The sequence below is a fragment of the Lutra lutra genome, chromosome 14 (genome assembly GCF_902655055.1).
Source record: "Lutra lutra chromosome 14, mLutLut1.2, whole genome shotgun sequence".
NCBI classification, from domain to species: domain Eukaryota; kingdom Metazoa; phylum Chordata; class Mammalia; order Carnivora; family Mustelidae; genus Lutra; species Lutra lutra.
Window position 1 is genome coordinate 88,819,929 of NC_062291.1, and position 27,242 is coordinate 88,847,170.

General features: G+C 58.7%; 3 protein-coding genes across 11 annotated transcripts; 1 reads left to right on the forward strand and 2 right to left on the reverse strand.

Moving 5' to 3' along the window:
* Positions 1–367: 367 nt before the first annotated feature.
* MTG1 (mitochondrial ribosome associated GTPase 1) lies at positions 368–22,012 on the forward strand. Of its 9 annotated transcripts, XM_047702006.1 has the most exons (12): positions 370–588; positions 1,765–1,829; positions 4,424–4,528; positions 6,672–6,752; positions 7,281–7,337; positions 7,660–7,750; positions 9,109–9,170; positions 9,622–9,718; positions 9,952–10,033; positions 10,242–10,444; positions 10,607–10,690; positions 11,285–11,329. In XM_047702006.1, the coding sequence occupies exons 1-12, from the start codon at positions 477–479 to the stop codon at positions 11,299–11,301; spliced, it is 1,056 nt and encodes a 351-aa protein (XP_047557962.1). In that variant the 5' UTR covers positions 370–476; the 3' UTR covers positions 11,302–11,329. The 9 variants fall into 9 exon arrangements, with proteins under 9 accessions (XP_047557957.1, XP_047557958.1, XP_047557956.1 ...); XM_047702001.1 differs by lacking the exon at positions 11,285–11,329 and adding an exon at positions 22,001–22,012 and having other exon boundaries at positions 368–588; positions 10,242–10,822; XM_047702002.1 differs by lacking the exon at positions 11,285–11,329 and having other exon boundaries at positions 368–588; positions 10,242–10,367; positions 10,404–11,167.
* SPRN (shadow of prion protein) lies at positions 15,056–19,191 on the reverse strand. The gene is made up of 2 exons (XM_047702011.1): positions 18,946–19,191; positions 15,056–17,987 (listed from the first exon to the last, which is right to left on the reverse strand). Exon 2 carries the CDS (start codon positions 17,970–17,972, stop codon positions 17,529–17,531), a length of 444 nt encoding a protein of 147 aa, XP_047557967.1. The 5' UTR covers positions 17,973–17,987; positions 18,946–19,191; the 3' UTR covers positions 15,056–17,528.
* On the reverse strand, positions 21,216–24,409 carry LOC125084549 (olfactory receptor 226-like). The gene is made up of 3 exons (XM_047702010.1): positions 24,303–24,409; positions 22,091–23,076; positions 21,216–21,811 (listed from the first exon to the last, which is right to left on the reverse strand). The coding sequence occupies exon 2, from the start codon at positions 23,039–23,041 to the stop codon at positions 22,124–22,126; it is 918 nt and encodes a 305-aa protein (XP_047557966.1). The 5' UTR covers positions 23,042–23,076; positions 24,303–24,409; the 3' UTR covers positions 21,216–21,811; positions 22,091–22,123.
* Between the last annotated feature and the right edge of the window lie 2,833 nt (positions 24,410–27,242).

Below are 27,242 nucleotides of genomic sequence, written 5' to 3' on the forward strand. Positions count from 1 at the left end.
TGCCTGCCTCTCTGCCTGCCTGTAATCTCTGTCTGTCAAATAAATAAAATCTTAAAAAAAAAAAAAAATTCCATGAACTGAGGACCCCTGGTAAGTCCCTGGCCTGCACAAAGTCCCAGGTTGGCTGGTATCCCCGCCCCCGCCCCCCCTGCGGCTCCGCTCGCCCCCCCTGCGGCTCCGCTCGCCCCCCCTGCGGCTCCGCTCGCCCCCCCTGCGGCTCCGCTCGCCCCCCCTGCGGCTCCGCTCGCCCCCCCTGCGGCTCCGCTCGCCCCCCCTGCGGCTCCGCTCGCCCCCCCTGCGGCTCCGCTCGCCCCCCCTGCGGCTCCGCTCGCCCCCGGAAGGCTTCCTAGTGCGCAGGCGCGAGTTGCCCAGCGGCCCCTGAAGCACCGGAACTGCAGGGCCCGGTCCTGGGGCGGGCGGGGAGGTCCGTCGCCGGAGCGGTCCCCCTGCGCCGCGCTGTGCTGGGACACGGCGCCATGCGGGTGGCCTTGCACGCGCTCTGCGGCGCCGCTGGGGCCGCCTGGCGAGAGAGCTTCCCGCTGGGCGGTCGGGACGTGGCGCGCTGGTTCCCGGGACACATGGCAAAGGGTGAGGCGGAGCGGCGCGGGGGTCCGTCTGCCCGCGAGTGCGCCCCCCGCGTCCCCGCCCGCCCGCCCGCGTCCCCAGCACCGTTGGCTCGGCAGGCTGACCGCGCGTGGGGCGGGCGGCGGCGGGGGACGGCAGGGGTGCCCTGGGGTGGCCCTGGGTCCCAGCAGGTCCCTTCGCCGCCATATTTCCCGAAGCCTCCGTCGCCCCGTCGCCACACGGGGACGCGTTCCGGCTCGGACGTTGGGGACGAAGCGCAGTGGCCGCGGCGGGTCCTCTCCGAGCCGCGTGGTCACCGCAGCACGTTTACCGCGCAGGGGCCTCGCTGTCCCACCAGACCGCCCTAGGAGGCCCTTCCTGGCCGAACGGCCCGTCGGGGAGCCCTGGGCCTCCGGCCGCGGTGGCCGCTCCTGCGCCGCTCCCTTGGCGCGCTCCGGCGCCCGCGGTGCACGGGGCCGGAGGCCGCGCAGTCCGTGTCCCGAGGTCGGCTCCGCTCCCGCGGTGCGCGCGGTGGGGCTGTGCGGTGCTCCAGGGCGCCTTCGCTGAGCTGTGCCGTCGCTGCTCCTTTCCTTGTGCGGTTCCTGGGCGGGGGCGGTGGGGGCCGCGGGAGTGGCGGAGGGGATCCCTGGGCAGCAGCACCTCCGTGCAGCGTGGAGGGCCCCTCGCGTCGCGGAGGCCGGGGTGCTGCTTCTGTAGCTGAGACCCACACCCGCAGAGGTTAACTACCCCAGGGGGTGCGGCCCAGACGTGCTGCTGCCCCTCAGGCAGGGCCTTGTCCCTTTCCGGAGGCCCGGAGGCCCCGCTGTTGAACCGGAAGGAGGCACTCAGCGGGCACTCGTCCGTCAGGCGACTCAGGACACGTCCCTCAGATGGATTCTTTTCTAGGTGGTTTGTGGTGGCGTGTCATTCGTGACCGCTGGGTTTAAAGCTATCCTATTTATTATTATTTTTTAAAGATTTTGTTTATTTATTTGAGAGAGTGAGAGAGAGCATGAGAGGGAGGAGGTCAGAAGGAGAAGCAGACTCCCCATGGAGCTGGGAGCCCCATGCGGGACTGGATCCTGGGGACTCCGGGATCATGACCTGAGCTGAAGGCAGTTGCTCAACCAACTGAGCCACCCAGGTGCCCCTTAAACCTGTCCTGTTTAAACCCATTAGGCACCTTCTTCTGTTTTCCAGGGCTGAAGAAGATGCAGAGCAGCCTGAAGCTGGTGGACTGTATCATCGAGGTCCATGACGCCCGGATATCCTTCCGTGGTTGTGATCCTGTGACGTGTAAAGAGAAATATGTGTATGTTGTGTCTTTGTCCCTGTTTCTGGCACAGAGCTCTTAAGGCCCTGGGTATTTCCCAAGTGATGAGAGGGATAAAGGTGTCTGTCGATGGGGTGACTTTTGGAAAGCCACTAAGTCACCTAGGTTTGAGGGTTGGTTGCCAGTGAAACAGTCCTGCTGTTGGAGGAGTGGAGCTTTTGGTTCCACCCCCTGGACCCCCTGACCTTTGGGAGGGTGTGGGGCTGGAGGTTGGATTGATTGCCGATGGCCAATGATTTAATTAATCAGCCCTGCATAATGAAGCCTCAATTAAGACCTAAAAAGACAAGCTTTGGAGATCTTCTGGGTTCGCAAACATGGATATAGAGGGAGAGGGGCATGTTTATTATTTAAAAAAAAAAAAAAAGATTTTATTTAGAAGGGGGTGTGGCACACAGGCAAGTATGGGCTGGGAGGGGGAGAGGGAGAGGGGATTTCAGGCTGACTCTGCACTGAGTGCTGAGCCTGATACGGGGCTTGATCTCACGACCGGAGCTGAAATGGACAGTTGGATGCTTAACTGGCTGAGCCACCCGGGTGGCCCGAGTGGCACAGGTAGAGCATGGAGGCTCTGTGCTCCATCCTGCATAACACGGCCTTGTACGTATGTGGCCGAATCTGGCTATTCCTGAGTCGTCATTTTATAATGAGCCAGTAATCTCGTAAGTAAAGTTTTCTCTGAGTTCCGTGAGCCACTCTGGCAAACTCACTGAATCGAGGGAGGGTTTGTGGGTCAGAAGCACAGGTGATGGCTTGGACTGTGATAGGCACCTTAGGGCATGTGTGGGACTGAGCCCTTAGCCTGTGGGATCTGACTCTTCCTCCATGTAGATAGTGTTCGAGTTGAGTTGAATTATAGGACATGCAGCTGGTGTCACGGAGTTGCTTATGTCGTGAGCCCCCTTGCTCCCAACTCTCCCAGAACTGGGTGCAGCACCCTAGTGGGAAGAGGAGGCCCTTCGTCCTGGGTCGCGTGGCACTCAGGCAGCAGGAGGCATTCCTGGTGTTACCTGGTCTGCGTCTGCCTCCTTCCGGTCTCTGCTCTGGTCTGCTGTACCAGGCTGGTGCCCTCGCCTCTCAGTTACTGGCACTTGAAGCAGTGGTTCTCAGCTCTCATTACACGCTAGGGTCTCTCCAGCAGGCTTTAAAAAATCCTGGTCTGGGCCCCTTCCCAGACCAGTTATCCAGCATCTCTGGCGTGGGGTCCAGGCCTGTGTCTTTTGACACTCTGCATTGGTGCGTAGGGCAGCATCTTTGCTCTGACCTCTGCCTGGCACACCCAGACCTTCCAGTCCAGTCCAGCAGTGGGTTCTCTAGGTGACGTATGCAAGCTTCACGTAAGCGTGCCGGCCAGTGGGATTTTCCTCCGGGCCTGAGGCGGGCATTGGCAAGACCCGGTGATCTTGTTCAGTAACGAATGCACTTTTCAGACCTTGTTTTTATTGTATTTGAGTATGTTTGGGTTCTCTTTACGTGATGAAGGTGTTGCTGTGAGAGTTGTTACCAGCTCAGGGATGTCAGACGAGGGACCGTTTTCACTATTTCAGACTCTGGAACTTTTGTAATGAGATGTCAGGTTTATTTACTGTAGGCTAAATATGTCGGTTTACAGGATATCCCATGCTGGGCAGAAGTGTTTGCTGGCAGTCCTGTGTTTGATTAGCAGAAACAACAAAGCTATAGTTGTTACTGTGCAGTGAGTGGATATCTGTCCTTTTGGTTTCTAGACCTTTGTCTTTTCCCCCAGGACATGGCAAGGAGACCTAGGCTGCGTTAGGGACCCTGGGATGGAGTCTGGGCTTTTGATATTGCTTAACCCTTGAGCAGAGAGTGAGATTTGTGGAAAGTCCTTTTGTGTGGGTGAGGCACAGCGCTTAACAGGTGTCCAGACCCAGGGTGTGCTGGAGGCCTTGGGGATCTCACACCTGGACTCAGTAGGAGACGGAGCAGCGGTAGCGGCTGAGTGTTCAGAGGATAACTAGGGGCCGTCCTTCTGCCCGTGTTTGGGTCCTATGAGGTGGGACCTGTCCTGATTCCCTAAGGGTCCCTGGCTGAGGGCAGAAGGGGTGGTTTCCACGGGGGACCCTCATCTCCTTGGCAGTCACCAGAGGGCGGCAGCGGTGGGAGGTCAACTGGTTAGGGCAGTACTGGCTGCACCGTAGGGTGGTCACATCATTCATTTTGGACTTCTGCACCTTGACAGCTGAACAAAGAGCCAGTTATGAAGCCTCTCACGGAGCTTCGCCTTCTGTCTGCCCCGTCGTTCCCGTTTGGGAAGGCACGCGGGAGCCGCTGTCCTGCATGTCTGTGGTGGGAACGTGGCGGCGACGAGGTGTCCTTCTCCCCAGCCGGCGGGGAGTTGAGGAGTGTGGGGCTGGGCTGGCCGGGCTGAGACTGGGCTTCCTGCTCTGCTCAGTCCCTTCTATAGATTTCCTTCTGAAGGTGGTGTCAGTCCGGGTAGCAAGGTGCATGAGATGAATTAATGGGCTGGGAAAGCACTGACGGGATTTTCCTTAATTTTACCACATTCCACTTTCCGGCCGCAATCCTCTGTTTCAGGAAACTCTTGGGCTTAAGCCGCACGTGCTGGTCCTCAACAAAATGGACTTGGCGGATCTGAAGGAGCAGCAGGTGAAGGTGCCCGTCCGGGCGCGGTCCACGTCAGGGCTCCCGCGTCTGGGATGGCAGGCATGCGGGGCTGGTTCGCGGGACAGGCTTGCTTCGGCAAACAGCACTTTGTTTGCAAAGCTGTTCCACGCGGTTTCTCAGAATGACAAGCCTCCCTCTGTGTCTACGGTCCAAAAGACCAAGGTGCGCCTCTCCCATGGGATGTGGCCAGGCTGTGGGGCCGGAGTCCCATGCCCCACTGTGTGGCCTCTGGCCCATCTGGCAGGGAGCACTTGACATGTGGCTCCTGTTGCTGCCGCACGTTCACAGTTTACATCATTTTGATGAGCTGCATTTCAGTGGCTGTGTAAGGCCAGTGGCCACAGGCTCAGGCCACAGGTACTGACCTGGAGGTCTCCCGTGACGGCCGCGCTTGCCCCAGGCGCCCACACCAGCTGGCCAGCCCCGCATAGCCACTGAGCTGGAAACTAGAAGGGTGGGGAGGCCCAAAGGGACTTCTTCAAAGCAGGCGGGATCGGGGACACGAGGCACCAGGTGACCGAGGGCAGGGCTTTCCCATGTGTTGCAGAAGTTCGAGAAGCATGGAGGTCTGGACATGTTGTTTGCAAGCACTCTCCTCTGCTCTTCCTGCCCAAAGGCTGGCACCAAAGCCTTGTGGGTTGCAGCCCGGCTGCTGTCAGGGTGTCAGTGGTGCAGTTTGCTCTTTGTTTCCAGAATGTTGTTTAGGTTTCTTTTCTTGTTTTTAAAAACCATTATTTCCTTTTTCTTTCCTTTTGTTTACTTATTTGAGAGAGACAGAGATCACAAGTGGAATTGGGGGTGGAGAAGCAGAGGGAGAAGCAGGTTTCCCATTGAGGAGGGAGCTGATGAGGGACTCGATCCCAGGACCCTGAGATCATGACCTGAGCCAAAACCAAGAGTCAGACGCTCAACAGACCGAGACCCCCAGGCGCCCCTGGGTTCAGGTTTCCTTGTTGATCGTGGCATGTTTGAGCCACAAGCCTCTGTCTCAAGGTTTCCAGGGAGACACCCAGCACGGAAGCATCAGAGTTCTGTTCATTGAGAATCCAAGCAGCAGCGACCCCTCACCCAGGTGCAGGCACCTGGGGTCATTTCAAGCCTTCCCGCTGTGCAGATCAGGCAGCTCAGGCCCTCCAGGAGCTGGGTGTCTGTGGGTCTCCGTGCATGTGCACATGTAGTCATTTAATCACAAGCTTTGCTTTTATTGGTTGAGATTTGAGTCTTAATCAGTGATTGCTTCTGCCCTTAAATGCTGATTTCTGTAGAGTGCTGGGCACTGATGTGACCTACCGTAGGACCACAGTGGGGTCTCCCTGGGCTGGGAGCTGTTCTCAGGTGCTGCTGTGGCAGAGGTCCTGGAGAGGAGGGGTGGAGCCCCGGGTGGACGCCCCCCGTGTCTACCTCGAGTGCTGGGTCAGCACACCATTGTGAATTTATGTACTTCAAAGCGTGGCTTCAAATGTGTCTGCTGTGGCCTGTGTCTTATCCTGCATCGCCCAGCAAATAAAATACAAACCTGAACTAGTGAGTGACCTTCTGTTCATTTAGGCATCAACCATGTGTTTAGCCGAACGTCATCGTACTGGTTTAAAAAACAGGGTTCCTACACTGCTTTTGCTTAATGCTGAGACCGGTAACTTCGTATTAACCTTAGGTTGCCTTTGGGCTTTTAGAACATCAGCTATGTTCTGTGATTGGATTTGGGTCATGCCTCAGTTTACAGGGGGGCTGGGCAGAACACTCAGGTGTAACGGGCTGTTTGCTGCTGGAAGTGGCCCCTTGCACACGAAGGTCCTGAGTCCCGAGAGGCAGGTGATGTCTGTGCTGAACCCTCGTCCCTGCTGGAGCCCGGAGTACAAGGGCCCCTGACTGGGACACCTCCCTCCCGCCCTCCCAGGGCCTCCTAACCCTCACCCTCCCAGGGGCTCCCGCGCCTGCACCACCTGCCCCCTCACCCCCCCACAGCCTGACTCGTCTCCAGACCCTGCTGCGGTGGCTCCAAGCCAGGGAACGGCCTGGCCTGTGGCGGGGGTGGGGGTGGGGTCAGTCTCAGATCCTTGGATTTTAGCAGAGTATACCACCCGTATTTGCATTTACTGTATAAGATGGAAATACTCTCTTTCAGAAAATTATACAACATTTAGAAGGAGAAGGCCTGAAAAATGTTGTTTTCACCAACTGTGTAAAGGACGAGAATATCAAGCAGGTAGGCGTCCTCTCTTTCACTCTCCAGTGCTTTCACTTAAATACACTTAAGAAATCCCACAGGTTATCTCGTGTTATTATGAGAAGCAGAGTTTCGAGACAGTCCAGGGTTTGCTGGGGGCCCGGGGGCATGCTCCTCTCTGGGCGAGAGCAAGTGGGCTCTGGGCAGCCTGTGACGGTCTGAGGGGTGCAGCGCGGCTGCCGCGTGCGCTCGGGGCCGTGGCTCCCACAGGCTTCTGGCGGGTCTGGGGCCTCGTGTCTGCAGCCGTATTTGGAGGATCACTTCACTGGCTGATAGGCAGCTTGGCTGGAGCGGCTGCAGTCAGAGCTGTCGCCCGCTGGGGGACTGACCCACTCACTGATGGTGGAGGGACGGGATGGGGCACAGGTCACTGCCTCCCGCCATCCCTGGGCCCCAGCACACTCTAAATCCTGATGTGGACAGCCCTGCTTCCCCGATGCTGGACCTGGGCGGACGCCGCCCCGGAAGTCCAGAAAAAGCCAGTGTCTGGGTGTTTGTGCTTTGCAGGTCATGCCGCTGGTCAGAGGACTGGTTGAGGGCAGCTATCGCTATCATCGAGGAGAGGTTGGTTGTGGCGCCCGGGGCCGGCCGTGGGCTGGAGCCTCCTGCTGAGGGGTCAAGGCTCAGTGGCTAGCAGTGGCTGAGCAGTCCTTGTGCTGGGCCATGACCCCTCGGGGTTCTCTCTCCGCTGCTGCAGGCGCCTGGGGGGACGGGGGCGGCTGCCCTGCGTGTTCTTTTTCTCGCAGCAGGAAGGGTGGGTGGCCCTGCTGAGGCGGGCGGGGCCTCCACCCTGGTCTTCCTCCCCCGAACGCAAACCCAGCATGGGCCACAGGAGGCCATGGGTGGTCTGGGTGAACCCTGACTCCCTGCTCTTGTACCTTGGCAGAACCTGGAGTACTGCGCCGTGGTGATTGGGATCCCCAACGTGGGCAAGTCCTCACTCATCAACGCACTCAGGAGACAGCACCTCGGGAAAGGTCCTGCCTTTGCTGCTGCTGCCCTTCATCTCCCCGGCGAGCAGTTGTCTAGTCCCGACAACAGAGAACACTGCCATAGCCAGAGCCTCACGGCCCCTCGGGGTTGTCTCTGCCCTGAAAGGACCCAGTGAAGTGTCCGATGTGAGGTTAAGTGGTGACACAGAGTCATCCTGTTACCCGTTTTATACTGAATGTACTTTCTTTCCTGAACGTGAGATGTTGGTGTTTAACGCGGGATGACCTCTCTACTCTCCGGTGGTCTTGTCCTCACCGAGGTCTCAGGCCGCCACTGCACACGTGGGACCTGATGTCAGGCAGGAGACATTTGGTGAGGGCCCCTCTCCAGCTGGAAATCTGCCTCCTCCCGGCTCGGGAATGGCCTCCGGGAGCTCCCGGGCGCCTCCGGACTGTGCCCGCCCGGTGTTAGGGTTGCGCAGACGCGCCTGTTACGCTCGCCCGCTCGCTGTGCTTCTGTCGTGCTCAGGGTTTTCAGGGTTAGCGCCGGAGCCGTGCTAGCCTTGTTCTCCAGAGCCGTGAGGAGCGCGCTGCCCGTGCGCGGACCCCAGCCGGGTGAGCTGAGCCGCTAGTCTGCAGCTGGTGTTTTCGGTACTCATTGCAGACTCACCAAACCGTCTGTTCTTTTAAGTTCATTTTTTAAAATTACAGCTTTTAAAAACGCTGTGGCATGAAGTATATTCAGTGCTGTCCATCCATCCCACTATTCTAGACTTTTCCATTGTCTCCAGCGGGAAGTCTTTAAACAAACCCTAACCAGCCCTGGGCACCAGTAATGTGCTTTCTGTCTGGACCTTCTGACCGCACTAGTGGTCAGCGTAATGTCCTCGGGTCCGTCCTGTGGCTGCCGCAGGATTTCCTTCTTTCCAAGGCCGAGTAATACTCTGTTGGGTTTCTGGACCACAATTTGCTTTTCCACGCACGCCTGGCAGACACGTGGATCTCTTTACTCCGGAGCTGACTGGGCCCCTTGGACAGGAACTCAGCTCACAGGCCTGTCGCGGGCAGCGCTGTGGGGACGGACTTGCAGCGTGTGCAGGGTTGGCGCCGGGCATGGGGGCAGGTCCTGGAGGCAGCAGCTGGCGTGCTGACATGAGAGCTCTGCTGGGACCTTCACGGTCAGGTGCTTGTCTGCTGGTCCCTGGGTAGGTCTTGGAGCACCTTTCTAGGTGTTTGGAAGAGGTTTTGGTGGAAGAGTCACTGCTGTGAGCTGGTTTGGAGTTGACTCGAGCCCAAGCCCCTGTGGGCCTTCGTAGGGTTCCGTGTGTATCATTTCTTACCCTGTAGCCTGTGTGCCGGGCTTTGTGTGTGACTACCTTTGACGGCCCGTTTCCATCCTGCAGGAAAAGCTACCAGGGTCGGCGGCGAGCCCGGGATCACCAGAGCTGTGATGTCCAGAATTCAGGTAGGGGGCTCGGCTGCCGGGTCTCGAGTGCCGTGCACACACGCCTGGTGCTTCCCAAGGGCTGTGGGGCGGCCTGTCTTCTCCACTCTGCTCCCCCCGAGTGCTAGCCATGCGCCACACACTGAGGCCCTTACATCAAACCCAGGGGACAGTGCGCTTCCACCTCTGTTTTATGGAGCACCTGCCCAGGGTCACACGGTGGCCTGTTCTCCCAGGCTTAGCTCAGCCTGTCTACACGCGCCCTTTACGCCCTGGGAGGAGAACCTATTGCCCGGATTTATTCTCCAAACTCAGTGGGAACTGATGGTGTGAGGAAGCCGAGAGCTTCCTGAAAAGGATGAACCCTTTGGGACGGCACCTCAGAGCCTCAGAACCTAGCAGCCTGGCTCTGGGGGCACCCAGCAGAGCACCTGGAGGGGGCGGCTGGCCCGACTGCCCTCTGTGTCTACAGGTGTGTGACCGGCCACTGATGTTCCTCCTGGACACTCCTGGGGTGCTGTCCCCTCGGATTGAAAGTGTGGAGATGGGCCTGAAGCTGGCCCTGTGCGGTGAGTCAGGGCCCCCTTAGCGCCCCCTCCTGCCGCTGGGCCTGACGGGTTGTGCCTGCTCTAAGTGGGCCGGCTGACGCGGGCCAGCCCCTGCTCTCACCCCGCAGACCGCAGACCGAGGCCTGGAGGCAGGGCTGCCAGGAGCCGCAGCGTCTCAGGCTGAGCAGGGAGGGGTCGCTTGAGTGCCAAGCCCGGGCGGATCTGCGGGGCTCAGCCTGGCCTCCTGCTTCCAGGAACCGTGCTGGACCACCTGGTTGGGGAGGAGACCCTGGCCGACTACCTTCTCTACACCCTCAACAGGCACCAGCTCTTTGGGTGAGTGGAGGGTCGGGGGCTGGGCGGGCCGTCCTCTCTCATCCTGGACGGACATCATTAAGGAAAACAGCAGCATTCACGTGTTCTTAGATAAACTGCACGTTCTGTGCAAGTGTGACACCCTTGACTCTTACACAGTCAAGAAAACCCCCAATTTTCGCGCTCTTTGGGGACGGCTCCTCCCTACCCTCCTGCTCCCATTTTATAGACGGTCTCCTGACCCCACGTGCCACAGCTGGCGGCCGTCTGCCTTCTGTCCTATCCTCGAACGTCCTAGGAATGGAGTCCCACGGTGTGGTTCCCTGCGCTCGACAAGACAGCTCCCAGACTGCTCCGTGTCGTGCCGCGTGTCGTGGCCCGTGTCGCGCCGCGTGTCGCTCCTTCCTGGCGGCTGCCGCACCGTGTTCTGTGGTACAGACCGATGTACCCCTTTGTTCTTGCCGGGGAGTGTGCGGGGAGCTGGGAGTTCCCTGGACGTCCTGTGTCGCGTTGAGGACTCAGTGCCCCGGACGCTCGTCAGTTTTACTGATTTCTACCAAGAGCTTTCGGTCACAGTGACTTTCTGTCTTTTAGTTCATTGGTTACTGTTCGATCGTTCCTGTTTCCTTTTCTGCTTTGCCGGCTTTCCTTCTGTTTGCCACCAGGTGCTGAGAGAAGGTACTGAAGTCTCTGCCTGTGGCTGGTCTGTCTGTCCTTGCGGTTCTGTGTGTCTGCTGCACGCACTCCGAAGCTGTGCTGGGAGGTGCAGGGGACAGTCTGTGGGTCCTCATGTCCCTCTGATTTGATGCCGTCTTGGTCCAGGCAGTTCTCTCTGCTCGGACATCTGCTTCGTCTGGCAGGGACGCGGTGACCAGCTCTTCGAGTTAACGCGGTGACCCTTTGCTTCTCCTTTCACTTTGTGCTTTAATTGTGTCTCTATGTTAAAAATGTGTTTCTCGCAGGCTGCTTACGTGAGGTCTTGTTTCTTATCCAGTCTGACCATTTCTGTTTTTTAAGTCTTTGCACTATTTACATGAAATGTGATTATTGTTGTCAGGTTAAACTTGTCATCTTATGGGGGCGCCTGGGTGGCTCAGTTGTTAAGCATCTGCCTTCGGCTCAGGTCATGATCCCGGAGTCCTGGGATCGAGCTCTGCATGGGGCTCCCTGCACGGCGGGAGGCCTGCTTCCCCCTCTCCCTCTGCTGCTCCCCTGCTTTGCTCTCTCTTTCACACTCTCTCAAATAAATAAAACCTTTTTTTTTTTTTAAAGATTTTATTTATTTATGACGGAGACCGCGAGAGAGGGAACACAAACGGGCAGAGTGAGAGGGAGAAGCAGGCCCCCGCCAAGAGCGGGGCTCGGTCCCAGAACCTGGGATCATGACCTGAGCCGAAGGCAGACTCCCGATGACTGAGCCACCCAAGTGCCCCTCAAATAAATAAAATCTTAAAAACACCCAAATTTGTTGTCTCGCCGTCTGCTCCGTCCGTTGTTCCCTTTCCTCTTGCTCAGCATCCGCCTGCCTCTGCCCCTCCCTCCGTCCCTCTCCTGGATGAATTGGACGTTACGATGTCCCTCTGTCCCCTCTGTCAGCCTGTCGTCTGTAACTCCTAGCGGGGTTGCCTGGGTGTTTGAGGAGCAGCTCTGAGTGACAGCAGAGCGTGTCTCGAGTGCAGGCTCCGTACGCCGGTGCGTCTCCATTCCTCGCTGCATCTGTGGGCTCTTGCTCTTCTGTGTCTTCCTGGGAGCATCTTGTAAGCCTGAGCTTCAGCGTTTGGCGTTTACGGAGACTTCAAGCGTAAGAAACAGACCCTAGCTGTTGATCCGATGCTTGGTGTTTCGTGGGTGCTGCGCGCTCCCTGGCGTGCGTCCGGGCTCCGTGCGCTGTCCTCTGGTGGGGGGTTTCCCGTCACGCCTCTTGCAGCGCGTGTGCTGCTGAACGGTCAGATTTGGGTTGTTCAGAGACGTCTTTCTTTCACATTCATTTTGGAAAGATACTTGCACTGAGCGTGAAAGCTCGATGGACAGCTGTTTCCAGGACTGGAAAGAGGTTGGCCCACCCTGTTCTCCCCGTTTCTGATGAGTAGGGGTCATGTCTGTCTGTTCTTCCAGCTGGTTTTATGACCGCGGCTTCTCGTTTCTTGAGCTGGAGTTTGTTGTGCGCTCGGATCTGTCGCTTTGTAGCTTTTCTCGGATTTTCGACCACAGTTTCTTCCTGTGTTTTCAGCGGCTGCCTTCTCCTGTCCTCAGGACTTGAGGCCCGCGTGTTGGCCACACACCTGCACCCCTGCATGTCTGACCCGCTGCTCGTGCCCCCCAGTGTGAGTCTCACAGTGCGTGTCACGTGGTCTGTGTTTCTTGAGTTCGTAACACGTGGACCGTGGTCATACAAACCGCTCTGACGTCTGGGGCGGTTTTGGCGAATGGCTTTCCTCCTCATGATGAGTCTGTTCCCCACCGTCCGTGCATCGTGGTGGACGCCTGGCTGCTGGGCATTTGGACTTATCTCTCTTTGGGTGACGGGTGTCTTCCAGTTCCTGCACAAATCCTTGAGCTTCGCTTGGGACGATTGTTTGGAACCAGTTCCTTCCAGGCCTGTGGGTCTGGAGCCATTGCCCCGCATGGGACGACGCCCTCCCCTGCCCTGTGTCCCATCCACCTGCTCCCGGCTCTGTGTGAGCGTGGGTCAGTGTCCCTCTGCCCTGCTGGCGGTCTCGCCCGGCCTCTGGCTTCGGAGGATCCCGTTTCTCACGTGTGCTGAGCCCTCATCTGCTAAACACGGAGGCTAGCAGAGTTGCAGCATTCTCTCTGCGGGCAGCTCTGCTCTCTCTGGTTCAGCTGCCGGTGTCTCCGCTCCAGCAGCCCTCTGGGCCCTGTGGGGTCCTGAGGTGCCGAGCAGGACAGTGCCGGGTCCCTGTTTACATTCTTCATAGCTTGATGCCTGGTGCCTTGAAAACTGTTTTGTGTGTCTTTGGTTGTTTGAGGGGAGGTAAATTCAGTTCCTGTTATTCTCTTTTGCATGGAGGTAGAATTTCAAATTAATTTTTTTGCCTCATTTGTGTGGGACTCTGTTTGGGCATCTGCAGTCCTGCAGCGTTTCTAGAGAATTTCCAGAGTCCCTGCGGGCGGCCACTCCCACTGTGTTAGTGAGAGAGCTCTCCGGGGACAGCTCTCAAGATCATCAGGACAGAAGCCTTGTGGGGCTGCCGCCCTCGGAAGCTGGACTTGGGACCTGCGTCCTCAGGGTTCAGACCCCTCTGAGATGGGCACTCTGATGCCCACGTGGGGGCTGGGTCCGTGTCTTACTTTGCTTGTGCCTGAGCCCCGCTCCCCACTGCGGACCGTGGGGCAGATCCACTGTGTCCTCTGCCTGTGGGGCGGTCCAGGCTAGAGTTTCCCGGGCCTTGGGGTTCGGCAGGTGCTTGCTGTGGGTGAGGTTTTTCTCCTTCAGCCCTTCAGGGTAGGCCGTGCCGGCCCAGTGCTGGCCTCCCTCATCGGGCCCAGAGTCGGAGTTGTGTGGGACAGGGAGCTCACGGGGGCCACTGGGCGGTTCTCAGCAGTGGTGGGCGCTGTCTGCTGGTCCGAGGGCTGTCGAAAACGCCAGGCACACCTCTTCCTTCTCCACTGGAGAGAGTGCTGGTGATCCTGGGGCTCCTGACCTCGTGCGGCTGCCTCTGGTGGCTGGCCGTGTGACCCAGGGCTCCAGGCCACCGGTCTGCTCAGGAGTGGGGTGGATGTTGCAGCCATGGGCTCCTGCGGGGAAGCTGGCCTTAGGGCACCTGGCCATGGCCGGCCAAGGGCGGGGACCACGGGAGGGGTCCTTGCTAGAGCTGGGCATGGCCCAGCACAGGTCAGCTCTGGCTGTCCCTGACTGTGGGTGTGTGTGTAGGTACGTGCAGCACTATGGCCTGGACGGGGCCTGTGATGACGTCGCCAGTGTGCTGAAGCGGGTGGCTGTGAGGCTGGGGAAGACGCAGAAGGTGAAGGTGCTCACAGGCACAGGTGAGACGCGGAGGCCTCATCCCCGGGCTGGTCGTGGAGAACCAGCCTGTGGAGTGGCTGCCGCTGTCGGGGAGGGCATGGTGGGCACACGTGGCTGTTTTGGAAACTGAAGTGCTGCAGAGGACGGGACTCAGGGTCCAGCCTGGAGAGGAGGAGGGCACAGTGGCCCTTCCTTGCGCTGGGTACACCCTGTGTCCTACCCCTTGGGAGCCTCCTGAGGTCTGGGTGCCACGGCCCAGACTCCAGTTTCTTTCTGAATATGCCCGAGGGCCCAAGCTTCACTGGTTCCCACCGCCAGTCCCTGAGGATGGGAGGGAGGGGAGCGTCTGAATCCCGGGCCTGCCCTGCACAGAGGGACCTTCCTCCCCAGACCGTCTTGTTTCTCCCAGGGGACGTGAACGTCATCCAGCCCAACTACCCCGCGGCAGCCCGAGACTTCCTCCGGACCTTCCGCAGCGGGCTGCTCGGCCCAGTGATGCTGGACAGGGATGTCCTGCAGAGCCTCCCCTTGGCAGACCCCTGAGTGAGTCCAGCTGGCAGGGGCCTCACCCCAGCCTGGCCCTTGACACCAGAGATTGGGATATCCCAGGCCCTCACACCCAAGAAGTTGACGCTGGGACTCCCTTTCCCAGAATCTCCATGCTGGTCCCCGTACGGTACTCAGGTCTCGTCTCTAGGAAGGAGCCTGTACCTGCCGCCACCCCATAGCCTGGCCAGCTGCTGGTCACAGGGCACGGTGCCCGGGGTCTGGACATTGGGACTGCTGACATGTTGGAGCTGTCCCTGTGCGGCTCACACCTGCTGAGTATCTCTTAGGGAGAAGCTGACCTTTTCTCTGGAGCTGGCAGTGCAGTCTGTAGTTGAAGTGCTGTAGAAGGCCTGTCTCTGCTGGAGGCTTATTTGTTGTGCACAGTAGCATGTGGGCCCACGTGTTAAGGCCCGTGTGTCAGCCAGAACAGTCAGGATGTGAGCCGTGTTGTCGGGGCTCTCGTGTTAGGTCCTCCTAACGCCCTGGGTCCTGCAATAAAGACGGATCTGTTTGCCAACAGAGTGTTTATTTCACGACACGACTAAAATGTGCACACAAAACGGACAGAGGTTCCAGGAGCCGTGGCAGAACCCACGGACTTTCTGTCCCCAGCTGCGCATGGGCTGCGATGGTCGCTGGTGTGGTCAGTGGAGACTCGAGAGCTTTCCTGCTACCTCCGAGCACCTTCAAGCTTACAGGTTGGTGGGACTCTTCCCCAGGGACCTTGACCTACCAGCCTGCATTCCAGCAAAGGGCAGAGGAAGGAGGGGGTGGGGTGGACCTGGTGTCCTGTGGGGGCGTGGCCTTCCTGGAAGCACCAGAGTCTCCGTGGGGCACCTCCCCTCCTGCAGGTGCCCACTCCCGGAGTGCACACACTGGCCTCTCCCGAGGGGACCGGCCCCGGGCACCGTCTGCTTCCCTCTGAAACCCTGACCAGTAGAGCGGGAAGTACGCGAGCGTGCGGCGGTGCCGAATGCTGGACACATTCCCGGAATCAGGCTGGTGTGTGATGGAAGCTCTTGACTCGGGCGTCCTGTTTCCGCCACCTCCACCACGTGGTGCCGGGCAGGCTGGGTCCCCGCTCCTGGCCCCTCAGACAGAGCCGAGTCCCTGTGCAAGGCTGTCCTGCCCGTGGGTGCAGCGGCAGGCTGGTCGCACGGCTCCTGAGGCCCCAGGCAGGGCTCCGCCATGCTGGTCTTTGGTCGCATCAGGTGTGATCTGGAATGGATGGAGTGGCATCTGGGCCTGCTGTGCCCCGAGAAGGCTGGCACTGTGGGTACAGGCAGAGCTGTGTCCTGCAGCTCTGTGTCCTGGCCTTTGGAGAGCGATGCTTGGTCCAGGGTTCTGCTGGTAGCTCGGAGACCCTCACCCTAACCAGACCTGTGTGTCAGCTGTGGGAAAGCAGAGCGGGCAGGCCCTCCCGCCCCCTCCCCCATGGGAGGTGCTGGCATTGGTCAGCTGAGTCCGAAGGCCCCATGGTCCAGGGGCGGGTGTGAGGGCATATTCTGGGAGGCAGCCCAGCGGCAGGTGAGGCTTTCAGTGAGCACCGAAGGACGGGGAGATCCAGAGGATCTGGGCCTGGGAGGTTGTCCTGCTGTGGGATATGGGGTGGAGGAAGTGGTAAAGAGCCAAGGCCCCCAGGGCTTGTGGCCCGTGACCCAGGCCTGAAGCTTGAGGGAAACGGGCCTCTGGGTGCCTGAGAAGCAAAGGACTGGCTTTCTGCTGAGGGTACTTGGGTGCCAGAGGCAAACCCTTGCCAGGCCCACCTGGCACTTCCTTAGAGGCCTCTCTGGGGGTCTGTCCTGTCCCCAGCACAGCCTCAGATGCTCAGACAGGTGTTGGTGGGGGTTCAGCTTCCGGGGGCCTTGCTTTGCTGAGCCCGAGCACTCTCGCGTCTGGCTGTGCCTGCCGGGTGCTGGGCCTGGCTGCCGTCTGCCTCCAGGGACCTGCCTCGTGGCTGTGCTGGTTGCTGGTTCCGATTTGAGATTGGGCCGGCCGCATTCACACCCCCCCCTTCCCCGGGGGGCCGCCTGCTGCTGATCTGCCCGAAACATGGCTGGCTGTCCCGGGAGGGCTCTTCAGTGGGAGCGGCTGTGCGGTCCCTGAGGACCAGCGAGCACTGATTCCAGAATGTGAACCTAAACCTTAAAGGAAAGGAAAAGCTCTTGAAAGTTAAACAATGTGGTTTTTTCCCCCCAAAATAGGTCCCAAGAAGAGTTGAGTGACTTGTTTCAAGTGGGAGCAAAGTGACCCCAAGGGGTCCGTGGTCTTGAGAGTGTCCAGGGAGGGGGCAAGCCTCTGGGCCCAAAGGTGGGCTGGCAAGGCTCTGGGGCGGCAGCTGTGGCAGGGGTGCCCTGGGAATTACCCAGAGACCCATGATGGGCACGTGTGGGCCCCGAAATCCCCAGACTGCCTGTTGTGGACAGGTGGTAGGCACACGAGAACCTGTGAGAGAAACTTCTTCTTCCCCAGAGCCACTAGGCCTTTGGTCCCTACTGGCTGCTGCTGTGGGGGAGGGCCACGGTGTCCTCAGGGCCACCCCTTAGCTCGGTGGTCAGCACGTCCACACCCGGCCAGGGTCCAGGATGCAGTCAGGGGAGCCGGGATGGCTTGAACATCCTGGTTTGGCACATCTCTCTGGGCAGCTGGGGAGAGATGCTGGACTGCTGGTCGCGATGGCAGCACAGGCACCGTCTTTCCGGCGGGGGAGGACCCTGACTTGGCTGTAGGTGGGGCATCCTGGAGCTGATGGGCCCTGGGCCTCTGGTAGGGTGAGAAATGGGGAGGCTGGGGAGGGACTTGAGCAGGGCTGTGAGTAGGAGGCTGCCTCTGGGTGAGAGGTGGAGCTGGGCTCCCTGGTTCAGAGGCAGTGGGCAGCGGTGGGAAGCGGGTGCTCAGTGGCTGGAGGTCTCTGGGGCAGGCTGGAGAGACCTGCCCCAGGGCACTGGCTGGGGGCCAGATCTTGCCCTAGCCCGGCAGGGCCTAGGGCCGCAGCAGCCCCAGGGCGCCAAGAGCGCCACCCAGCAGCAGGCAGAGGTGGGGGCTGCTGGTGGGCCCTGCGCCCGAAGTCCATGCCCGGTAGCTGTAGACGCCTTGGCCCGTCCGGTTGCCACCTGGTCCCGCGTCCTCGTCCTCCAGGTCGTGTTCCCCCGGGCCCGGGGCCCTTCTCCAGCTGGAGCCCGCTGCCAGGCCCGCAGCCGCCCCGGCCACCCCGGCCGCCGCCCCCGCTGCCGCCACGCGCAGGGAGGAGCCTCCGTAGCGGGGCACCGGCCTCACGCGCACCCTCGGGGCCCCGCGCGCGCTTCCGCGCAACCCTCCCCTGGCGCTGCCGCGAGCCCCTCCACGGCCACCCTTGGCCGCACCGCTGTCGCAGAGGAAGGTGGCGGCTAGCAGCAGAGCCCAGCACGTCGCTGCCGTCCAGTTCATCTTTGTGGAGCAAACCTGCGGTAGAACGGGGAAAGGACCTCAGCTTCTGCGAGCATCAGGGGACCAGGGGCCTTGGGGCCAGAGGCTTAGGGACCAGGGGACTCAGGGCCTGGGGACAAGGGCTCAGGGCCTGGACACGGGCTGGGGGACCAGCGGGCTCAGGGCTTGGGGACAGGAGACTCGGCATTTGGCAGTACAGGGAGCCCTCAGCATCTGGCGGACGACTGGCTCAGGGCTGGGGTGGGCGGGGAGAGGCAGCGTTCAGGCCTAGACAGAGGGTGGGAGTCTTGTTCAGGAACCAGGAAAGGGTGACCTGGAGGGTGAGAGGGTTGAGCACCTCGGGGTTATTCTGTGCCTGGGGTTGGAGTGGGTGCAAAGAAAGGAGGGTGGTGAACTCCCTGCGGTCGGGAGCTGAGGCCTGGGGGAGGGGGCCCCATATCCTGGGCTGCCGTGGGATAACCTCCACGGCTTGGGACAAGAGGCCACACGGGGGTGGGGGATGTACTTGAAGGACACAGTCTCAGGGACCGAGGGTCCCCAAGGACCCAGATCACCGTCTGGAGAAAGGACGAAGCGTGTGTCTGTGTCAGGCTCTTCCGGCCCTTGGGGGCGGCGTGCACAGCGCGCAGACCCAGAGCGGGGGGTCCTGGCCTCACCGCGGGCGCAGGCCGGCGCAGGGACTCGCGGCCGCGACACAGTGCAGACCCCGCCCCCGCAGGCCGGGACCCGGGGCACAGTTCCCTCCCGCCCCACCCCCGCACCACGCTCCACCCCCCACCCCCGACCGCTCGGCCGAGCAGCTGGGGTGGGGGACTGGGACGCGACGCAGGGCCGAATTCGGGCGCGGGGGATCCGGGTAGCGGCTCGACCCTCCTCCCGGGGCCTCCGATCGTCACGCGGCGCCTCCATCCCCAGCCCCGCGGGTGCCCGCCCCAGCCTTCCGGTGCGCCCGGATCCCGTTGCCCGGCCTTACCCGCCGCGGGCTTCTGTCGGAACCGCGGGCCGGAGCGGCTGCTCCAGGGGCCGCGGCAGGGCGGGAGGGAGCGGGTTGCGGCGGAGACCCTGCACCCGAGAGCGGAGCCTGGGTTGTGCGCGAGGCCTCCGCCCTAGGATTGGGGGCGGGCAGACGCGGAGGCTCATCCCCCGGGAGACGCGAAGGGAGGAGACAGAGGCCGGCTGAGAGGAGCGCGCAGCCCCTCTCCCTTCCCAGCACCTCATCCTCGCCGCACCCCGTCCTAACTCCTACCCCCACCCCGCCGGCCCCCCACCCCATCTCCTGATTCCACTCGCGTCCACGCCACTCTGTCCCCACCACCCAGTGGGCACACAACCCCATCCCGTTTCTCCTGCACCCAGCACCCCACCCCACCCCCTCCATCCTCACTCCACCCCTCCTCCCCCCTCTCTCGCACACTCCACCCCTCTCCCACCCTCCTCACCCTTTCTGGTTCCCCATCTTCATCCCTGCCCCAGGCGAAGTGTCTCAGACAAGGGCCACAAAAGGCTAGGGCAGCCCCAGAGCCCTAGATCCTGGTGTCCAGTGCTCTTCACTGGGAGGTGCCTGGAGGAGAGGATGGTTATCCAGGGCCATGGGGTATCCAAAAAGGAGATAATGGGTGACCTTCTAACCATCCTGCAGTGCCACTGCTCAGATCCCTCAGGGAGCCCTCCCGGTGGCCACTGCACAGCAAGGTGCCCCAGCCAGCCAGCCTTCCCAGTCCCTGCTGGATATGACCCTGGGACTCCTTGACGTGGCTCCATCTTGCTCTCCATCTTTGTGGATACCCCACCCAGCCACTCCGCCTGGGGACACCCAGCTCTCCCGATGGCTCTAGGGGTGGACTGCAGGACCTCTTCAACCGTGAAGTTTGTTGGTGTGACGTGACCTCTCTTAGCTTCCATCAGACCCTCTCGATTCCCGGAGGCTCCGAACTGCTGCTTCACGCACAGTCCTGGCCCCCCAATTCCTGTATTGAAGGCCTGACCCCCAGGACCTCAGAATGTGACTATATTTGGACACGGGGTCTTTACAGAGGTAATTAAAGTAGAGTGAGATTAGGAGGCAGGCCCTGATCTAATCTGACTGCTGTCCTTACAAGAAGAGGACATCAGGAAACAGACAAGCACAGGGACAGCCACGTGAGGACACAGAAGGCAGCCATCTGGGAGCCAAGGTGACAGGCCTCAGAAGGAACCAGCCCTGTGCACACGCTGTCCCAGACTTCCAGCCTCCAGAACCATGAGAAAATGAGTTTCTAGTGTTAAGCCATCCCAACATGGCACTCTGTTATGGCGGCCTGAGGAAAGTCATAGAGAACCCGAGGGTTTCTAAAGTCCATATGGAAAAGTAAAAGAAGTACTCATATAAGTCATTTTGAAAATCAAGATCAAAGAAGAAGGACACCGTGTCAGATATTAAGACGCTATAAAAGGTCACGGCAATAAGACTACTAGTCTGGGCAAGAAACAGCCGCGCAGGCAAACCAGGATCACTAACAGACTCACGGAGGAATGCACATGTGCCTACAGGAATAGAACAACACGGAGAAGGGGACAGAGAGTGGGAAACGGAAAGAACCAAATGGAAATTCTAGAACTGAAAAGATACACTTAAAAGCGCAGCTTAGATTTGGTCAGGGAGGGTTAGTGACCCGGAAGATGAGGAGACACCCAGAAGAAAGCCCGGGGAGAAAGCAAGACAACAGGCTGCTGGCATACAGGGGAGGCTGCCGCAGGCCCGCCCCACGTGGACCCATGGGGACCCCATGTGGACGTGGGGAACCAAAGGAGAGCAGCGGAGGGCTGGGGCAGAGGCAGTGTTGAGGGGCACAAGCCGGACATTTTCAAAACTGATGAGGCAAGGCACAATTCTGGAAACATCACACACTCCAGATGCGATAAAGACAGAGAAAAGCACACCCTGGGGACCAGGCACCACCCTTCTTGTCGGAAGACCTTGAAAGCTTCCAGAAGTGGGGGAAACCCAATTACCTAAAAGGAGTAAAAACAAGCTGATTTCTCCACAGATGTAGGGAGCAGCTGACAACCCAGAAGTGTGGTTTACAGAGCTGATGGCAGCACTGGTCAGAAGCCAAGAGGCGCAGAAAGTGTCACACAAGCAGCCATGAATGGAAGGGAGGCTGACACAGCTCTGCTGCCATCAGACCGAGTGGACTTGAAGCTTGACGAAGGAAGGCAGAAGTGTCACTGGAGACAAAGAGTAACACTTCTTAATGACAAAAGGTTAAATTTAGGAAGATGACAACACAGTTCTAAATTTCATGTACTTAATGACATAACCTCAAAATAATAAAGCAGCACAGTAAGAGAATATTTACAGCACCAAACCAAACCATTCCCATGAATTCAAAACTCTCAATGCCAAGCAAGCCGGCACGCCTGCAGATACACGCGTACTATCCCAGGGTGCACACCAAACACGTCGCGCCCGGGGCCATGGCAGGGGAGGGCTTGGAGTGTGGGAAGCAATGGGTTCGAGTCAGAACCACTCTCCCTGACCAGGGACAGCAGCCCAGTAAGAAGGAAGGTGCTGGATCAACCCAATTTCTGCCACTAAGTGCCAGAGAACAAAGAAAAGGCAGAAAAGCCAAGTATGGGCATGCCACCTACTCACTAGACCCATCAAGTTTTAAGTCAAATGACATTCCTGTTTCTGAGGAAAGGTGGCAAGTGTGTGGCAAGGCACCATCTGGCCTTGCCCAGACACTTCATTCACTGTCCCGCCAGCCGAAGTTGGTTGCTTAGGCAATGGAGGCCATCCACGTGGGCTCAGGAACAGGGCAGGTAGGACCCAGGAGGCCCGGGAAGTGGGGCTGGCCACCATGGAAACTGGCCCTGTCCCAGGTGGTGAAGGGAATGACAATGGAGCTGGGGTCTGTGCTCCTCCAGGGCTCAGGGTCCTGCTGGGGAGCTGTTCCCCCTCATGTGCTGATGGGAGAGGTGGCAGGAAGCTTTGGCTTTACCCCACTTGTCCAGATGCTCTCATGGGCACCCTGGGCTCCTGGCAGCTCTGGCTCAGAGTGAGAGAGCTGTGGGCTGCCTGGTGGCAGGCCGGAGGCTGTGAGCAGATGAGAGGAGAGGCATTAGGGAGCTCTGCCTCCTGCAGATGGTGCTCAGGAGCGACCAGGGGCTCAGAGGAGTTTGGTCAGAGCCTCCCTGACGTCTAGATTCCGCAAGCAGTAGATGATGGGGTTGAGCAGTGGTGTCACAACTGAATAGATCACGGACACCAGCTTGTTGATGTCGAAGGAGCTGGCAGCGTGAGGCCGGGCGTACATGAAAATGGTGGTGGTGTAGAAGGTGGCCACCACCACCAGGTGGGAGGCACAGGTGGAGAAGGCTTTCTGGTGCCCGGCCCATCCCGGGATCCTCAGCACTGTGACCAGGATGTGTGCATAGGAGACCATGGTCACCAGCAGGGAGGCTGCGAGCACAGCCAGGGCTGCCACGAAGTCCAGAATTTCGATGGTAGTGGTGTCAGAGCAGGAGAGCTGCAGCAGGGGTGAGATGTCGCAGAAGAAGTGGTTGAGGACATTGGGGCCACAGAACCTGAGGCGGGAGATGAGAGCCATGGACACGAAAGAGGCCAGGAAGCTGCCCAGCCAGGCGCTGAGGGCCAGGCACAGACAGAGCTGCCAGTTCATGGTGGCTGGGTAGTGCAGCGGACGACAGATGGCCAGGTACCAGTCACAGGCCATGGTGGCCAGGAGGAAGCACTCAGAGGAGCTGAGCGAGAGGAAGAGAAACAGCTGGGTGAGGCATCCTGAGAAGGAGATGGTCCTCACCTGTGCTAGGAGGCCAGCCAGCAGTTTGGGGATGGTGACCGAGGTGTAGAGGGTCTCCAGCATGGACAGGTTGGCCAGGAAGAAGTACATGGGTGTGTGCAGTTGCTGGCTGGCTCGGATGGTCAGCACGATGACCAGGTTCTCCAGGATGGTCACCAAGTAGATCGTGAGGAATAAGCCGGAAAGCAGCCCCTGAAGGTGGCACAGCTCTGGGAAGCCCAGCAAGATGAATTCTGTTACCAGGGTCTCAGTGGAGTGGTTCATCGCCCTCCCTGGTGGGGAGGTCTCTTCTGAGCACCCTGGAACAGCAGAGAGATGCAGGTGTGCTATGTCCGCTCTCCAAGGTGCTGCCCTACTGACCTGTCACCCCCCCCACCCCCAGTCCAACATGCAGTTTCCCAGATCTAGCACCCGGCAGAGGGGCCTTGGGTACAGATACTCTTACTCCCGATTTCCTATAGAAGCCCGCAGGCGTAGGCTCTTCCTGCCGCCCCCCCCCAGTACAGGGCCAGGTGTGTGTGCATGCACGTGTGCACTTATGCACAAATGCCCATCCTTCCAGGTGCACTCACACCCCCCGGGTGTGCATTTCTTACACACTCCCAGGTGTGCACCCCCTCCACATCTCCTCTGCAGGTGCATACATACTTCCACACACACACCCCTAGGTGTGCACAACACACACAGCAAGAGACGAGACCCATTCTGCCCACTGTGTCTTCTCGGTCTGTGTCCCTGGGCACTTTCCTGGCCTCATCCAGGTCTCCTTCCAGAAGAACTCTCCTTCCTGTTGTTCCTGCCTGGGGAAGGACACCACTTCCGTCTGACCGCCAGTGAGCTCTCTAGGGCTGAGCCAAGCTGCCAGGGGGTTTGCAGAAGGAAGGGAGGCTCATCCCCAGGTCTGATGTCCTCAAGTAGACCATGCCTGAGCCAGCCTGAGGTCTTTAACCTGTGTTTTCTGAGCAGCAAAATGGCTGTTTGGGGATGGACAGAGCGGTCCACTCAGAGCCGCTAAGGGGCTGTGCTGTTCGGGACTTTGGTAGGACACCCCTGAAGTTAGGTGTCTGAATGATGGCCATATCTCAGGGAGAGGGTGGTTGTCCCCACCGGCGGCCCAGGGGCTCCTCCAGGCTTTCCCGCCCCTCTGGGGGGAGGGGGAGCCGGAAGCTCCTGCTCATCCGGGGAGGGGACCGCGCTGGTGGAGCTGCCCCCCCGCGACCCGCTCAGCCCTGCGGGGAGCGGACTGACGGAGGGTGGGCTGCGCAGGCCGCTCTGAGCTGGTGGGGGCACAGGCCCGGGTGCGGAGAGATGAGGACCGCCCCCCAAAATTCTTGGCGAAGTGTCTGCAGGACAGAGGGTGGGGCCTCGGTCGGTGGGACGCTCTTGGACCCGCGGGCTGAGGCCGGGGACTGGGGTCCAGGAGCTCCTGCCCCGCGCTCTGTGCGGCCCAGGCTGACGGAGGGTGTTGGAGACCCTCCCGGAACCGGCCGCCTCGCCTTCCCCAAGCCCCTGCCTCAAGAACAACCTCGCCCCCGCACAAGATGCGCGGCCTCCGCCGGGTCTCCGCAGGTCTCCGAGGGTCTGTGGGAAGGTTCGCCGCATCTCCCTCGCCCCGCTGCCTCTGGACCCAGGCGGCTTCTACCAGGCCCGCTCGCGGCCTTGCCTCCCTCCCAGGTGTGCGGGTCCAGGTCGGGAGGACTCTAACTGCAAATTCCCACCTGCGCGGGAGCGGGACTCTCGGACTCTCCGAGCAATTTGTGAAGGGCGCGGCGGGGTCCCCGGAGGGATGGGTCCGACCTGCCCCCTTTCTCCTCAGCGACAAATAGGTCTTTGCAGGTCGCCTGCCCACCAGGCGGCCAGGCGCGGGGGAGGCCAGTCCGCAGACCCGCCCCCAGTCTCAGGGCCCTTCCGCGGACGGACGTTCAGTTTCTTCTTCTCCAGGCGCGCCCTTTACTCATCTGGTTACAAAGTAACTCAGCTAACCGACCACCGTAAACCTCAGCTCCTTTCCTCCCCGACCCTGGGCTCCCCTCTCCCAGGGCCCACTCTCTGGGGTTCCCCTGCTGCTTCAAGTGTTCTAATTAGGACAAGATCTTTTAGTGCCTCCTGTGTTCAGACTGTACGGAAGGGTGTCCTGCTCTATGTTGTCCTTCAGGTCTTGCCTCTTCCTGTCACTGAGATCCTTGCTCTTCTGGGCAGCTGCATTTGCTTGAGGTCCACCGGTCGGGGCAGCTGGGGGCTCTGGCTCCTTCTGCCTGGTCCCCCTCCCTGTCTGCTGGCTTGAAAACCTCGCAGTGAGCCAGGAAAGCTGAAACCGTCTCTTTGCTTCCCTTCTCTCACGGTCACTGTCTTTTCATTGCCTCACTTCAGGGTCTTGAAAACCACTTTTTTTTTCTTTCACAATTTTGTCTGTTTCCTTCCAGGTAGGACGGTAAATCCAATTTCTGTATTCCATCTTGGCTAGAAGTGGGAGTCCAAGTCCAGTCCTCCCTCACACTCACACCTGCCTCAGTGTCCCCGAGCTCTGGTGTGTGTCTCCTCCCTTTGGCTCCCAAACCAGGCATGACACCCAGAACTCCTGTCCCTTTACCTGCCCTGTAGGGACACGGTCCTGCACTGCCTCTTGTCCAACATCCAGAAACAGCTGTTAAACACATACAGTATCACTGTGGAGGGAGCTGCTGACCTGTTGTCCAGAGTGGCTATGCCACTTTGCCTTTGGTATAGAGTTTGAAAAACTGTCATTCTAAAAAGTTTGTAGGGGTATCTCCTTGTGGTGTTGGGTTTTTAAAAAAGATTTAAAAAAATCTTTTAAAACAGCGTGGAGCTCGAACTCACAACCCAGAGATCAAGGATTGCACGAGCTATGGACTGAGCCAGCCAGGTGCCCCTCCTAACGGTTTTTACCAGCATTTCCCACTGACCGCTGATGTTGACTGTGTGCTCACTACCCAGTCTTCGGTTGCCACGGACTGTCAGCGGTGAGTCTGCGGGGGGGTCCTTGGATAAGCAGGTATGGGGTGGATTCGGCGCGACAGACAGAGAGGCACACTCAAGGTGTGTATCAGCTGCTGTGTTTTATTGCGGTGAGTATCAGTTTTTATATGCATTGTACATGGAACATTGGTACAGGATCAAATATGATGTGTATCTTACTCAGAATAGCCTAACATTTGGTTACGTATTAGCTTAAAGTTAGCCTAAACAATAGCCATTCAACAGAACTGCGTAATGACCTTTTAGCCTGAGGTTATACTTGCTAGACATGCGGTTCTGACTAGTTTCCTATTGTCTATTTAGTCCCTTCAGTGGGTGCGCCGAACCTTGCTAACAGATATTGCTTAATTGTATCTTTGTTCCATTTTTCCCATTGTATATGATATTTATAATCTTGGTCAACTGGTCCTACAGCAAGGTATTGATACATCCACCAACGCAATTGCCACCTTTCTTCGTCACTTAACACACACCATGGGGGTCGACTTCTCCTGAGTTGCTCCCATCTATTTAGGGAACTATATTTTACTTTCCTTCCCTTATGAGTAACCCACCGCGTGAGGCTTGAATCATATATTCCTGTGTAAGGAAGTAGTGCATCAGTGGGTTGCAATTTATAAGGACCTTTATACGTGCCAGGCGTCCACCATTTTCCCTCAATCTTTACTTGCAATGTGTGATTTCCCCGACGTACTGTTAATCCTAAATGTTTATAATAATCTTCATCCTTATCGTGTTTACTTTTAGTCTCACTTTGTGTGGATCTCTTATTCCTATTTCTTGTAAGTCTTCCTAGTTCTAACTTTTGTAAGGCGTCTAAAATCTCCCCAAAAGACCCCGAAGAATTCTTAAGCATAATGATTAAAGCTTGACCTAGATCAGAGTCTTTATTTGTAACAGTTCTGTTGTTTGAGAGCGATTGCCAAGAAACAATAAGCCTAAAGCAATGGTGATAAGAAACACCCAGGTGCTGAATGCGGCCCAGCAGGTCCCCAGGAGTGGAACACAGCTTCTTGGGAGCTTCTGCGACCCAATACCAGAGGGCTTAGCCACTTCAGGCACGTACCCCTGGACTAGCAGCCATTGAAGCGATTTGCTTGCCATGCTGCACAGTCGCTGGTGCGGGTGCGGCATTCGGTGAAATGCCCATTCAACTCTTACACCCACTCACTTATTCAGTTGGTAGTTTCTTTACCTTTCAAGTTTGAGAATTTTAAATTCTGAGCACAGATATTCCATCAGGGATTTGATTTGTAAATGCTCCCCCACCCCCAATCATGGTTTGTATTTCGACTTGACCAATAGTCTTTCAAAGATCAGAAGTTCTGCAGTTGATGAAATCCGGTTGTACTTTTTTCTTCTATAGATTGTGTTTTTAATGTTGTAGTGAAGAAGTTTTTGCTGCATGAACATTTTCTCCATATGTCTAAGGTTTCATACTTAGGTCATTGGTCCATTTTGAGTGTGG

What these genes read in the sequence shown, in the direction of transcription:
- MTG1 (XM_047702001.1), top strand. Translation starts at nt 477, where the DNA reads ATGCGGGTGGCCTTGCACGCGCTCTGCGGCGCCGCTGGGGCCGCCTGG. An exon ending in CCCGGGACACATGGCAAAGG is followed by an intron (nt 589 to 1,764) that starts GTGAGGCGGAGC and finishes TCTGTTTTCCAG; the next exon opens with GGCTGAAGAAGATGCAGAGC. An exon ending in ATCGCTATCATCGAGGAGAG is followed by an intron (nt 7,338 to 7,659) that starts GTTGGTTGTGGC and finishes GTACCTTGGCAG; the next exon opens with AACCTGGAGTACTGCGCCGT.
- LOC125084549 (XM_047702010.1), bottom strand. Translation starts at nt 23,041, where the DNA reads ATGAACCACTCCACTGAGACCCTGGTAACAGAATTCATCTTGCTGGGC.
- SPRN (XM_047702011.1), bottom strand. Translation starts at nt 17,972, where the DNA reads ATGAACTGGACGGCAGCGACGTGCTGGGCTCTGCTGCTAGCCGCCACC.